The 14530-nt window shown below is 36.5% G+C and overlaps 1 protein-coding gene across 2 annotated transcripts in view; it reads right to left on the minus strand.

Moving 5' to 3' along the window:
* Positions 1-14530, minus strand: part of LOC150090615 (uncharacterized) — a 458225-nt gene that overhangs the window by 273648 nt on the left and 170047 nt on the right. For both annotated transcript variants that reach the window (XM_090371783.1, XM_090371775.1), the window contains exon 3: positions 6816-6912. In XM_090371783.1, coding sequence (XP_090227909.1) covers positions 6816-6890 — 75 coding nt within the window. In that variant the 5' untranslated portion in view covers positions 6891-6912. The remainder of the gene's footprint in view (positions 1-6815; positions 6913-14530) is intronic.

Consider the following 14530-nt stretch of genomic DNA (forward strand, 5'->3'; position numbering starts at 1 on the left):
GAAAACAATAATGGACCCAATACTGAACCCTGAGGGACTCCACTAATAACATTAGTCCACGATGAGCAGTGTCCATTGATTACCACTCTCTGTCTCTCCCCCTCAACCATCCCTTTATCCATAGCAGCAATTTGCCTCCAATGCCACACTGCTCCAATTTGTGCAGCAGTCTTCCATGTGCAACAGTATCAAAAGCCTTTCTAAGATCCAAATATATAATATAATATCAAAGTTATTCCCTGCATCCAGTTCTTTTGTGACTGCATCATAGTATCCAATAAAATTGGCCAGGCAAGACTTTCCCTTAACAAAACCATGCTGTGTCCGAGCTGTAACTGAAGTCTTGTCTAGATGGTCCTGCAGTGCTTCTTTAACCAGTGCCTCCATTAATTTTCCTGGAACAGAAGTTAAACTCACAGGTCTATAATTACTTGTGTCAGCCTTTGATCCTTCTTTGTGAATTGGGGTCATATTTGCACATCTCCAGTCTATGGGTACCTACCCTGAGTCCAAGGAAGCTCTCATAATTATGGCTAAGGGTTGGCTTACTTCCTTTGCTGCCTCCTTTAATATAACTGGATAGATCCCATCCACCCCAGGTGCCTTTCTTGTGTTTATCTTCAATTTCTCCTCCACTTTACTCTCAGTTATTACAAGATTATCTAGCTTACTGCCAGAGTTCAATACACCTCTGGCATTCCCCTCGCTGAATAACTCCTCATGTGTGAATGTCGATGCAAAATATTCATTTAGTTTGTTAGCTACCTGAGCAGGCTCATCAACAGTTGAACCATCGATATCAAGTGGACCAATCTGATTCATCCCATTCCTGAAGAATTTACATAAGTAAAGAACTCTTTGCTGTTTTTCTTTGCATCCTTTGCCAAAGATTTCTCATAATCTGCCTTCGCCTGCCTAACCTCCTTTGTAACTTGGTTACAGACCAGCTTATATCTATCATAGGCTTCTGTATCACATGTTAATTTATATGTATCCCATGCATTTTTCTTCTCTGCCATATGTCTCATTAGTTCATCTGACATCCATTTAGGCTTAAACCTTGAACAATATTTCTTAGTTGGTATATAAAGCCTAGTAGCTTCCAAGATATGTTCTTTGAATGCTTCCCATTTTGAATTTGCTGTTGGTAACATCATCAGTTGGTCCCACTATATAGAATTTAAATACTGTCTCAGACCATTGTAGTCGCCTTTAAGAAAGCAAAAACCCTTCCCTTTACCCCTGATGGTAGTTACCTCTTTGAGTAAATCCCACTTCAGCACACTATGATCCCTGCCACTTAGTGGTTCCTTTATCTGCAGATTCTTAATGCATGAAGAATCACTACTGATAATCAGATCAACAGTATTACTCCCTCTAGTTGCCTCCCGAACATGCTGATGTTGAAAACAATCATCCAGTAAATCCACAAAAGCCTTGCTAGTGTGTGAGTGACCAACCCACAAATTCCAGTCAATATATAGGAAATTAAAATCCCCCATTATAAGACTCTGATTTACTGGCCCACTCTATTTCCCTGTACAGTTTCTTATTATACTCATCAGAGTCATTAGGCCTATAGCTCACTCTTACTCTCAATTTTGATCTCCCAATGCTTATGTCATACCAAACTGACTCGACATTGCACTGTCCAGCGATGTCGACTGGCTTCACTTCCTTGGATTTTGTGTGTTCCTTAACTAATAGCATAACTCCTTCTCCCTTCTTATCCTGTCTATCCTTTCTGCACACATGGTGCTCCCCAAATTCCAGTTCTGCATTCCTTATATCTGTGTGACACCACGTCTCTGATATCCCAACAATATCTGCCTTTGATGTTTTGAGCAATACCTCAAATTTATCAAATTTATTTACCAAACTCCTAGCATTGGTGTACATGCAAGTATACATGTAAAAAAAAAAAAAAAAAAAAAAAAAAAGGTAAACTGTAGCCATTATCAACCCACTGCAGGATGGAAGCCTCCTCAACAATTCATGCTGAGGGAAATGGACTGTAATCTGCCATGCTGGTCCGGTGCGGGTTGGCAGATCGACCGTATTCAGCAGTCAGGGGCTTGAACCCCGGTCTACTCAAAGAGCGTGTGCTACTGCACTCCTGCTCCTGACCACTCGGCTACGGACGGCTTCTTAGCTACCCTAACACAACCCATGTGTTTACTTGTACCGCAATGACTCCCAGCAGTCTCTGAAATATCCTGCATCTTGTTTTCCAGGCTGCTGCTCATTCCAATAGAAGCAGTCCAAGAATCACTTTCACCTCTGCCAGTGGCTACTGTTGATCTATTATTCCTTGTTTCCACCCCCCAAGCTAGCAGTTTTCCGATCCACCTAACACTGCCTCGATAGCATCAGCAAATATTCTTGCACCCTTTCTATTTAAGTGTATCCCATCCCTGTATAAGCAGTCTCTCCTGTTAATAAGTACAGACCATGCTGAAAAAAATTCTATCCCTTGAGCCTTGCACAATCTTTCCAGGGCCGAATTGATCAACAAGGTTCTCATCATATCTCCCTCCTATTGTGTCTGGGCAGAATTGCAGACACTTTCAAATTCAACCCTAATTCACGGCTTTTTTTCAACAGTGACTTGTACTTGTTAAGTAATTCTGCCGGTCTCCTACTCTTAATATCATTAGTGCCAATGTGTACAACTATATCACCTTTTGTGCCCTTAAAAGATGATATCTGCTCTACAATGTCATCAACCTTTGCTCCTAGACATACCCTGGTCCTGTTCCACCTATCCTTTTTACAAAGCATGTTCCCCGTTTCCCTGACAATAGAATCACCAACTACTAGTTCCTGTGGGACCAGCGCATTCTGCCTTGGGGGTTGCCGCTGTTGTAGGATAGATGCGCGGATTGCTGGAGCAAACTTCCATCATTGTAGAGGTTGATAGCTTGAATAGATTCAAGGCAAAACTATACAAACATCTGAAGTGAATGGATGGGTGAAATGAGAAGGGTTTTTTTTTTTGGCTGATGCTATATAAGCTTGCTTTCTTGCATCATTTGCCACTAATGCTATATTATTATTATTATTATTATTACTAGTAGTAATTATTATTATTACTAATAGTAGTGGTGTTCTTTCTTTCTTGCATATGATGCAAGAAAGCTTATATAGCATCAGGAAAAAAAAAAAAAACTTCCACATCATCCATCCCCTCCAATAATTTATCTAATTCTTTATTCAAGCTAACCACTTCCACAACAACAGATGTTGTTCCAGCAATCAACACCGCCAGACATCCACATATCTATCCTGTAACCATCCTTAATCAAACTGAATTTATGCCCTCTTATATGTCTGAGTACGAGCCTATATATACCATGTACATTGAGCTTGTGCAAGTCATTCAAAAACTTAAACACCAAAATCAGGTCGCCTTGCAGGTGCCTAGTCTCCAAATAATGCAATTTGCAAAACTGAAGCCTTTCTTGGTAAGAGGATCCCTTCGTTCCCTTCACCAATCTTGTTGCCCTTCTCTGTACTCATTGTAGCAACTCTACATCCTTCCTAAAATGAGGCCTCCAGACCTGTATGCAGTATTCAATTGCTAACAATTGCCTTGTATAAATGGGATAATCACCTCCTTATCTATGCTAGCAAAGTTCCTGTATATAATAGACAAAACTCGGAGAGCTGTCCTGCCAGGAGGGCCGAATTTAAACTTGTTTTTCTCTTAAGCTATAAGATGTATGAGACCTTTCTCTCTCTTACAGTTCACCTTTAACAATATTAAAAAAGAATTTTTTTTTTTTTTTTTAAGATAGAGTGAGGCCCTAAGCTGTAGCTTGTTTAGGTTATGTAAATCCGGCCCTGCCTGTCTGTCTGCATTGCTCAGAGAACTTTGTATCTGAGTGCACAATTACACCAGTTCTTTTTTTCATTTTTCAGTACCTTGAGTGTAGTATGACACAGTTGGTACATTAATCTGGATTACTGCTACCCATATGCAGTACCTTGAATTTGTCAATGTTAAATTTCAACTGCCATTTCTCAACCCATCTGACAAAAATTTTGTAAACCTTGTTGCAATAGCTTACCCATTACTGTCATTAACCAGCCTGCCATCATTTTCATCATCTGCAAACTTAGACATTACACCTGATATGCCTTTATCGATATTATTAATAAATATAGAAAACAACAATGAGAGACTCCACTAATAACATTAGTCCATGAAGAACAATGTCCATTAATAACCACTCCCTGTCTCCTCCCACTCAGCCATCCCTTTATCCAGAGAAGTAACGTGCCCTTAATGCCACATTGCTCTAGTTTATACAACAGTTTTTTATGTGCAACAGTATCAAAAGCTTTCTTTAAATCCAAGTATATGATATCACAATTATTTTTTGCATCCAGTTCCTTTGTTACTACATTGTAGCATCCAATCAGTTTGGTCAGACAAGATTGCCTCTTAACAAATCCGTGCTGTGAATGCAGTATAATTGCATTCCTATTTACATTACTTCTTTAACCACAGACTTATGGATTGAAAAGACAAAAAATACTTGTTTATGTTGGCCTTGAATTTCTGTGACATGTACTTTTCAGGGAATGCATATGAAGGAAAGATGTTAACAAGAACAGAAGTAGAAGGGATAAATGAGGAAGAAAAAAGAATGGTGAGACTGAAGTTTAACTGATTGACTAAATCATAATAACTTTTGATAAAAATTACCTCCTGTGGCTTAGATCAAGAAATTTAGAAACAAAGGCTTATATAGTCTCTGGCACTCTTGAATTGGAGCTACACTTTGATCCAACTTTAGTCAGTCTGTTTTTTACTCACAGTGGAGTTAAGTTAAGATATTAGTATTAGTAGTGGCAAATGATGCAAGAAAACAAGCTTATAAAGCATCACAAAAAAAAAAAAAAAAAAACTTACACATGCACTCATCCATACTTTTATCTAGTTCTTCCTTAAATTTATTCAAACCATCCACTTCCTCAATAACTGATAGAAGTTTGTTCCAAAAATCAACCACCTGCCGGCTGAAGACACAACTTCTGCACAATCTATCTTGCAACATTCCTTCCTGAATTTGAATTTATGCCTCCTTATATGTATAGTCTGAGCAAGAGGAAGAATACCGTGAGCACTGAGCTTGTGCAATTCATTCAAAACTTAAAAACACCAAAATCAGATCACCTTGAGGTGTCTAGTCTCAAAATAATGCAATTTTCAGAATTGAAGCCTTTCTTGGTAAGACTACCCTTTCATTTCCTTCACTAATCTTCTTGCTCTTCTCTGCACCCATTCATCAGATCTACATCCTTCCTAAAACAAGGCCTCCAGACCTGTAAATGGTATTAAAGATGTGGCCTAACAATTTCCTTGTACAATGGGATAATCATCTCCTTATCCCTGCAAGCAAAGTTCCTGTATATCATTGACAAAACTCCATAAGCTTCCCTGGCAGCCTATCTGCATTGCTGAGAGAACTTCATATCTGACTTTAAAATTACCTCAGGTCTTTTTCATTTTCCACTACCCTAAGTGTAGTACCACACAGTTGGTACATTAATCTGGGATTAGTGCTACCCATATGCAGTACCTTTCATTTGTCAATGTTAAACTTCAACTACCATTTCTCAGGCCATCGATCTAATTTTCCTAGATCTTGTTGCAGTAGCTCACCCTGACTACTGTCACTAACCGCACTGCCAACCTTTGTATCATCTGCAAACTTAGACTGATATCATTAATAAATATTGAAAATAATAATGGGCCCAGTGATCCCCCAGGAGACTCCACTAATAACATTAATCCATGAAGAGCAGTGACCATTGATAACCACTCTGTCTTCTCCCACTCATCCATCCCTTTTATCCAAAGCAGTAACTTGTCCTTAATGCCACATTGTTCCTGTTTATGCAACAGTATCAAAAGCCTTACTGAAATCCCAGATACTTTTCTAATTTTTTTGCTTCTTTAACAAAAAAATTTCATGATTAAATAATGATTTAGAAAAATTTTAATTTTTGAAGAAATTTTCTGCAAAATATGTCTAAAGATTTACAAATTATATCTAGTGGTTTACAAATGAAATTAAATCCTTGGGGGACAGGGCATCTTGTTGAATGTTAATTAGTAGTACTTGGCAGTTATGGTTAAATGGCAACAACATTTTAAGTTCAAAAACTCAATAAGTGTTCTCATGCCAGATTGAAATATATTTATGGTTTCTCACCATTTATGTTAATTTTTCTCAAAAATCTTTTAATCATTATATAGATTTTACTCTTAAAGAACTCATATAATCATAGTTCATTAATACAGTAAACTGGTAGAGCTAAGAAATTTGGAAATAAACTCATGAAATATTCTACTATCAGAAATGGTGGCATTAGTTGATTTATGTAGGTATGAGGTACTCAGAACATACTCCAATACAGGATGATATTAATATCACTGGCCTAAGTCATTTTAAAATTAATTAAGTTCAATCTTTCCCTTGATCTCTTTTCAGGTTATATAATGCACTGAATTTTAATGAGCAGTGATCCTTGTCTCTAAGTCTATATGTATGCAACTAATTCAATATCTCCTGGGTTTTGAGAATTAGTCAGCCAATTAGTAGCTTGAAGGAAAGATGTATCTATATTCAGAGTTAGTTACTTAAAACTGTTTTTATTTTGATTTACTTAATTTGTCAAAATTACAGTTATTTAAAAAAGTTAAAAATTTTAAATTCTACATTTCATATTCATGATAAATATTAAATATTTAGCCAGTTTGTCTTCAAGATATCAAGAATTGGATGAGAAAAGCACATACTCACCAGCCAAGACAGATCCACAATTTTCCCTGTTGTATCCTGACATAAAAGCATGTCATCAGCAGCAACAAAGGGCATCTTGTCTTGTTGCTATGACAACCTATAAAGAGAGGAACTAGAGCTCAGCATCATTCCTGATATTAGGCACTATGCTCACACTCTTACAAGTGACACTAGAAACTTTCTAAGTTTACATCCAAAAGACCTTTCTAATTCATCCATAGCTGTTATCCCAAGACCCAGACAGAATAATCAAACAAATGGCCCAAACTAACTTTAGCCTGGCAGCAGTCACTAGACACCACAAGAGACAAGCAAAGAAATCGCCATCCCACTCTCCATGTAACCTACTACCAATGTTAGGGGAGAAGCTTAAAGTGGAATAATTATGGGAGCAAACTACAGTCCAAAGTACAGTCAATCTAGAGAAGGCTTACTCTTCAACTTATCTTTGCATGCATGCAAATAATTCTATTAGCATATTCATCACAGATGTATGTAAAAAACAAATGATACTCCAAAATTAGAAAAGTTGTTAATTTTACTCCCAGAAACTGAAAACTTTAAAAGCATCTTCTAAACATTTAAAATTATTCAGAATTGATGATTAGCTTAATGAAGAAAATACAGATATAAGAAAAGAAAGTATTTTGGAATCATCCACAGATTTATGTTTGATCAAAGGTTGTGATCCATATTATATGGCAGAAATTTCAATTGATGTTTCCCCCCCCCCTTTTTTATAGATGGAAATATTGAAAGTATCATTAAAAACTGTATAAAACTTACAATTTTTTAAAAAATGGAAAATAGTATATTCTTATTTCAAAATTACTGAGACCTTTGTTAGGTAGTTGTTTACAATGCCATATAAAAGCTCATTAAAAAAAATATATATATATATATATATATATATATGACATACTTCTGACAGCATGCTATCCTTTCCTGCAATTGTCCTGTTCAAAAGGCATTTATACTCACTTCTATTTATATTTATTTATTGTAAAAGAATATAAAATATATTCGGTCTGAATATAGTTAGCTTATAAATCTGCTCGGCAGATTTCAAAAATTTAGAAAATTTAACTAATTAGGATTAAGTTCATCACTTGAAATAAAACTTTCTATATATATATATATAAAACATCACCACACATATTCCCAACTTGAACTAAAAATTAAGACTTGAAAAACTCACCCTATTGCTATAAATCACCTAGCTCTCTCTCTCTCTCTCTCTCTCTCTCTCTCTCTCTCTCTCTCTCTCTCTCTCTCTCTCTCTCACTCAAATATATACAATTACAAGTAGTTCAGTATTATTTATGCACTCATACCCCATTAAATACTATGGATGCATTCATGACCAAGTACATCTCAGAAAATCAATTGCAACATGTATCAGCCATGCCAAGTCACATGCAGATGTAGTACTTGCCCCAGTGCATTTCTGCTAGAAGTACAAAACAAAATAAATGAAATTAAGTTGTAGAGTGTGCAGTGTGAACTGTATGCCCTGACACTAAATTAGCTATGCTAGTCTTAAACATAATTGTATATGCTTCATCTGAAGCAGCTGATTGATAATACACTATTTGTGGTAGCAGTCTGACTAGTGTGCATCATTAAAATTAGACAATTTGTTTCACTTTTCTTTTCTGCTGAAAACAAATAAACTTTCAACAGATATTAATGTACATGAATTGAAATTATCAAGTGAGTGGTTTGCCATCAACATTTTTTTTTTAAATTATCACTCATGATTTTGAATGATTTTTAGATCAGTGGAAGGGAAATGAGAAGAAATCATTGTGTTTAAAAGTGAAAACAGCAGCGTAATTGGTGGAATCTATCCAGTTATATCAAATGAATCAACAAGAGAGGTCAACAAACTCTTAAACCTTAAGAATTAGCATTTTAGCATTAGTAAAGGCACATAATGCAAGAAAGCAAGTGTGTATGGCATCAGACAAAAAAAAAAAAAAAAAAACTTCTAATTTCACCCATCCACTCGCTCCAAATGTTTGTCTAGTTCTGCCTTGAATCTATTTAAACAATCAACTTCTACTGCAGATGGAAGTTTGTTCCAGCAATCAACCATATGCTGGCTAAAGGCAAACTTCAGCACATCTATCCTACAACCGTTTCCTCAATTTGAATTTATGCCCTCTCAGGCGATTATTATGAGCAAGAGGAAGAATCTCGTCAGCACTGAGAATGCTCAAACCATTCAAAGCTTTATACGCCTCAATCAGATCACCTTGCAGGTGCCTAGTCTCCAGACACTGTAATTTGCAAAACTTAAGCCTTACTTTGTAAGAGCAACCCTTTGTTCCATTTTAGTGTGTTACCCTTCTCTGTACTCATTCCAACAGCTCTACATCCTTCCTAAAATGAGGCCTCCATACCTGTATGCAGTATTCAAGGTGTGGCCTGACCATTGCCTTATACAAGGGGATAATCACCTCCTTATCCCTGTTAGAAAAATTCCTGTATATCATAGACAAGACACCATGAGCTACTCTTGCAGACCATCTGCACTGCTCAGAAAACTTCATATCTGCCTGCACAATTACCCCCAGGTCCTTTTCACTCTCTACCACTGTCAGTGTAGTACCACACAGTTGATACGTTACTCTGAGGTTACTGCTTCCCATATGCAGTACTTTACATTTGTCAATGTTAAACTTCATTTGCCACCACTCAGCCCATCTGCTCAACTTTTCTAGATCCTGTTGCAGCAGCGTACTGTCATTAACAACCCTGCCAACCTTCGTATTGTCTGTAAACTTGGATATTAAGCCTGATATAACATTATCAATATCATTTATAAATACAGAAAACAACAATGGACCCAACACTGAACCCAGAGGGACTCCACGAAGAGCAGTGTACACTGATTACCACTCTGTCTTCTCCTACTCAACCATCCCTTTATCCATAGCAGCAATTTGCCTCCAATGCCAAACTGCTCTAATTTGTGCAGCAGTCTTCCATGTGCAATAGTATCAAAAGCCTTTCTAAGATCCAAATGTATGATATCAAAGTTATTCGCTGCATCCAGTTCCTTTGTGACCACATCGTAGTATTCAATCAAATTGGTCAGACAAGACTTCCCCTTAACAAACCCATGCTGTGTCTGAGCTATAACTGAAGTCTTGTCTAGATGATCCTGCAGAGCTTGTTTAACCAGTGCCTCCATTAATTTCCCTGGAACAGAAGTTAAACTAACAGGTCTGTAATTACTTCTGTTGCCCTTTGATCCTCCTTTGTGAATTTCGGTCACGTTTGCACATCTCCAGTCCATGTACCTCCCCTGAGTCCAAGGAAGCTCTCAGGGTCCTGAGCTGGATATCATCATTCTTCTATTTCTTGGTCATTCCCTTCTGCTTCTCTGTCTCTCAGGGTAATTCAGAATTTTTTTTTTTTTTTTTTTTTGGATGGTGCAGCATAAGCCTCAAGCTTTCTTGCACCATATGGCTAATAATAATAATAATTATGGATGAGGGTTTGCTTACTTCCTTTGCTGCCTCATTTAATATAATGAGGCAGCAAAGAATATAATAAATAGAATATAATAACTTCAGGAATGGGCAGAAAAATGGCAGCTATGCTTTAATCCAACAAAGTGTAAGGTATTACACCTGGGAAACAGTAATCCCAAAATAACTTATTCACTTGGTGGAGTCCAACTAAACACAGTACTGGAGGAAAGGGACTTGGGTGTTACGATACGGTCAGACATGAAATTCTCTGAGCATTGTAAACAGGTTGCAAGGAAGGCCCATGGTGTCCTATCGATGATCTATCAAACTTTTGCAAGTAGAGATAGGGATATGATAATCCCATTATATAAGGCTTTTGTTAGACCACACTTGGAATACTGTATTCAAGTATGGAGACTGCACCTGAAGAAAGACAGAGCTTCTTAAAAGATGCAAAGACAGGTAACTCACCTGGTGAGATCGGCAAAAGGGCATCCTTATGAAGAAAGACTTCGAATATGTGGGTTGCAGAGTTTGGAAACTAGACACCTTAGAGGAGATTTGATTGTGGTGTTTAAAGCTCTGAGAGGCATCAGTAAAATGAATGAGGACGAATTTTCAAGATTATAAATGATGCTAGAATTAGGGGACATAAATTCAAGTTATAGGGGGAAGATGTTTAGATTGGACTGCAGGAAGTTTTATTTTAGCCAGCGAGTTATAAATTACTGCAATAAGTTGCCTACATGGGTGGTAGAGGATGACAGTTTGGGGAAATTCAAAGGTCATCTGGATAGTACCTTCGGGTGAGGGAAATGCATAGGATGATAGGTTTAATTTCCTTTTCTTTTATTAATTATTAGTTTGTTTGTTTTTTATCGTTTTATTTGGTTTTTTTTTTTGGCTGGTGCAGCATAAGTCATAGGCTTTCTTGCACCATGCGGCCATTGCTAATACTAAATGGGTAACTAGTCATACTGACCTGTAAGTGTGCCTTCTGTGCTAGGAATATTTATGCAGTGCAGAGTCAGCTGGGGAGGGATAAATTATAAAGGAATTACTGCATAGCTTCATTATGAATAGATCTTGCTTAACTATTCTGAAGAACTACTACAATGCCATTACAAAAGAACTGGGCAAAGAGAATAAGTTGGCATAATGTTTTTAGACTTGAGTAAGCTTTTGTCAGAAGTCCCACATGAATGCCTTCAGCATACATTGTCAGAGGGCCATTTAAGTTCCTACACTAGATAAAAGAATGGTGAAATAATAGAAAACAAAATGGTATACACAAGGTGTTGCTATTTAATAACAGCAATGTACACACCAAGTGCCACTTGTGAAACAAAGACACAGCAGGTGACCTTGAACCGTTCCCTAGTTGTCTGGCAAGTCACGTTCCAACATGCTCATTCACTTTTCAGTGAGACAAGTTTTCATTACCTTGTGTTTTTGCGGTTTGCTGGAAAAATGACAGACAAAAGAATTGAACAACTAATTAACTTTGAATTTTTAACAAAACTAAAGAAAACACCGCTGAAAGTTATAAGTTGTTACATCAAGTTTATAGGGAAGGTGCTATGTCAAGAGCTCATGTGTTTGAATGGCATAACATAAAAGATTTTTAGAAGGAAGAGAGAATGTGGAAGATGATGAATGACCAGGTAAGGACATTGACTAGAAGTAATTGTCAATTAATCATTAGAATGGTTGCACAGAACTCAATATGGACAAAGAAACAGAAAAATTTTAACTGAAAATTTAGGCATAAAAAATGTGTGACAAGATGTTGGCAAAAATTTTGAATAAAAATCAAAGAATGAGTAGACTGACTCAAGCTTGTGAAGATGTTTTGAAAAAAACTGAAGAAGATCCAGACTTTCTAAATACTGTAATCACTTGTAATGAAAGTTGGCTGTTCCAGTACGACCCAGAAACTAAAAGACAATATTATTCAAGATAATTATAATATTATTATTAATTACGGTGTAGTTCAGGGCTAAAACCTCAGGTTACTTAATGAGTTTAACTAATGTACAAGTTAGAGCAATTGCATCATTTCTATACACAGCCAACTACTTAAGTAGTTATATTAAATATAACTACTTATATGTAGTATACTTAAGTAGTTATATCATGGCAAGTCATTGAGAAGGTATTCACAATATGAGATATACTTAATGATGCCAATTTATAACTACTTAAGTAGTTGGCTATGTACAGAAAAGATGCAATTGCACTAACTTGTACATTAGTAATAATATTAATATAATTAAAATTATTATTATGCTACCCTTATTATTATATTATATATATTGTATATAATATTATGTTATATTATTATATTCAATAAAATTATTCAATATTAAAGAAATTATCATGGCTGAATTAGTCCCACCAAATCAGACTGTTGATTAAACTTACTTCATTGAAGTTCTGACAAGGCTGTGTAAAAAAATTCAGAGGAAAAGACTTTAATTAGTATTAGTAGTGGCAAATGATGCAAGAAAGCAAGCTTATAGATCATCAGCAAAAAAAAAAAAAAAAAAAAACCTAACAACCTCACCTGTTCATCCCCTCCACGAATATGTCTACTTGAATTTATTCAAACTACTCACTTTCATAACAACAGAAAGAAGTTTGTTCCAATGATCAACCACCCACTAGCTGAAGGCAAACTTCCACATATCTATCCTGCAATCATCCTTCCTCGATTGCATCACTGCAATCTGTAGAACTGAGGCCTTTCTTTGTAAGAGCACCACTTTGTTCCCCTCACCAATCTCATTTCCCTTCTCTGTACCTGTTCCAGCAGCTCTACATCTTTCCTAAAATGAGGCCACCATACCTGTATGCAGTACTCAAGATGTGGCTTAATCATGGCCTTATACAATGGGATAATTACATCTTTATCTGTGCTAGTAAAGTTCTTGTATATCACTCACAAAATCCCACGAGTTCTTGTCCCAGGAGTCTTTATGCACTGCTCAGAGAAATTCATATCTGACTGCACAATTACCACAAGGTATTTTTTCATTTTCCACTACACCAAGTGTAATACCACACAGTTGATACATTTCTGTGGGATTACTGCTATCCTTATGCAGTACCTTGCATTTGTCAATGTTAAACTTCAATTGCCATTTCTCGGCCCAACTGCTTAACTTTTCTAGATCTTGTTGCAGCAGCACACCTTCATTATTGACAGTAAGCCTGATATGCTATCATCAATATCATTAATAAATAAAGAAAACAACAGTGGGCCCAGCACTGAACCCTGTGGGACTCCACTAATAATGTGTTAATATATGAAGAGCAGTGTCACTGATAACCACTTTCTGTCTTCTCGCACTCAATCAACCCTTTATTCCTAGCAGTAAATTGCCTTCAATGCTCCAATTTATACAGCAGTGAACCTTCTTTAATTTATTGGAAGGTATACAAAAGTACTAAGCATGAGGGGGATATTTTAACCTTTTTCAGTGGAAACATCTCAGATTTTCATTCAAGAATCCAAGGGAATGTGCTCTTCTAGAAAGGTATTATGTTTTACAGTTACGTGAACACATGGTTTTAGAGCATAAAAACACCTGGGGAAGGATTAAAATCAACACTACATACCTGGCAGCAAAAGAAGCTGACTGTGGCAATACCTCATCATCATAAGCCTCATGCAACACATTGTTCTTTGTGCACATAATTATAAATTTCAAAAGTAAATTTAATGCAAGATTAATTCAAGATCATGTCAGCACCTATGGAGGCACAAAAAGTGACTTGCTGTTGATGCAGCAAATCATTAACAATGCAAAGTTCCCAAAAGCAACCTATCATTCATTAAGAAACAAAATATTCTGTCTTTTCTAGAACAGTAAAGAGGTGGGTTTGATGGAAGATAATTTTATAACATGCAAAACAGGTGCTGGCCCTCAAATGACAGGTCTGGTTCCTTCAATGGACCCAGACGAAATGTGAGGTGCAACAATAAAGTTCTCAACTGGTGTGATAAAAAGAACACAAAGTGAAGGAGCTCAAAACAGTTTTATTTTTATTCAAAGTAATCAACACTCGACTGAATACACTTAAAATATAATTCTAAAAGTTTTTAAAAAGAGTCTGCAAAGCCATCCAAAGAAATGAAAATATTTGGGCCTTGATGATGATGTTGAAATCCACTGCATGCTCTTTCACTTCATCTCTGGGTCATACGGAAACACATAACACTCATCTCCA

The sequence above is a fragment of the Mastigoproctus giganteus genome, chromosome 1 (genome assembly GCF_048544385.1).
Source record: "Mastigoproctus giganteus isolate SK-2022 chromosome 1, ASM4854438v1, whole genome shotgun sequence".
NCBI lineage: Eukaryota > Metazoa > Arthropoda > Arachnida > Uropygi > Thelyphonidae > Mastigoproctus > Mastigoproctus giganteus.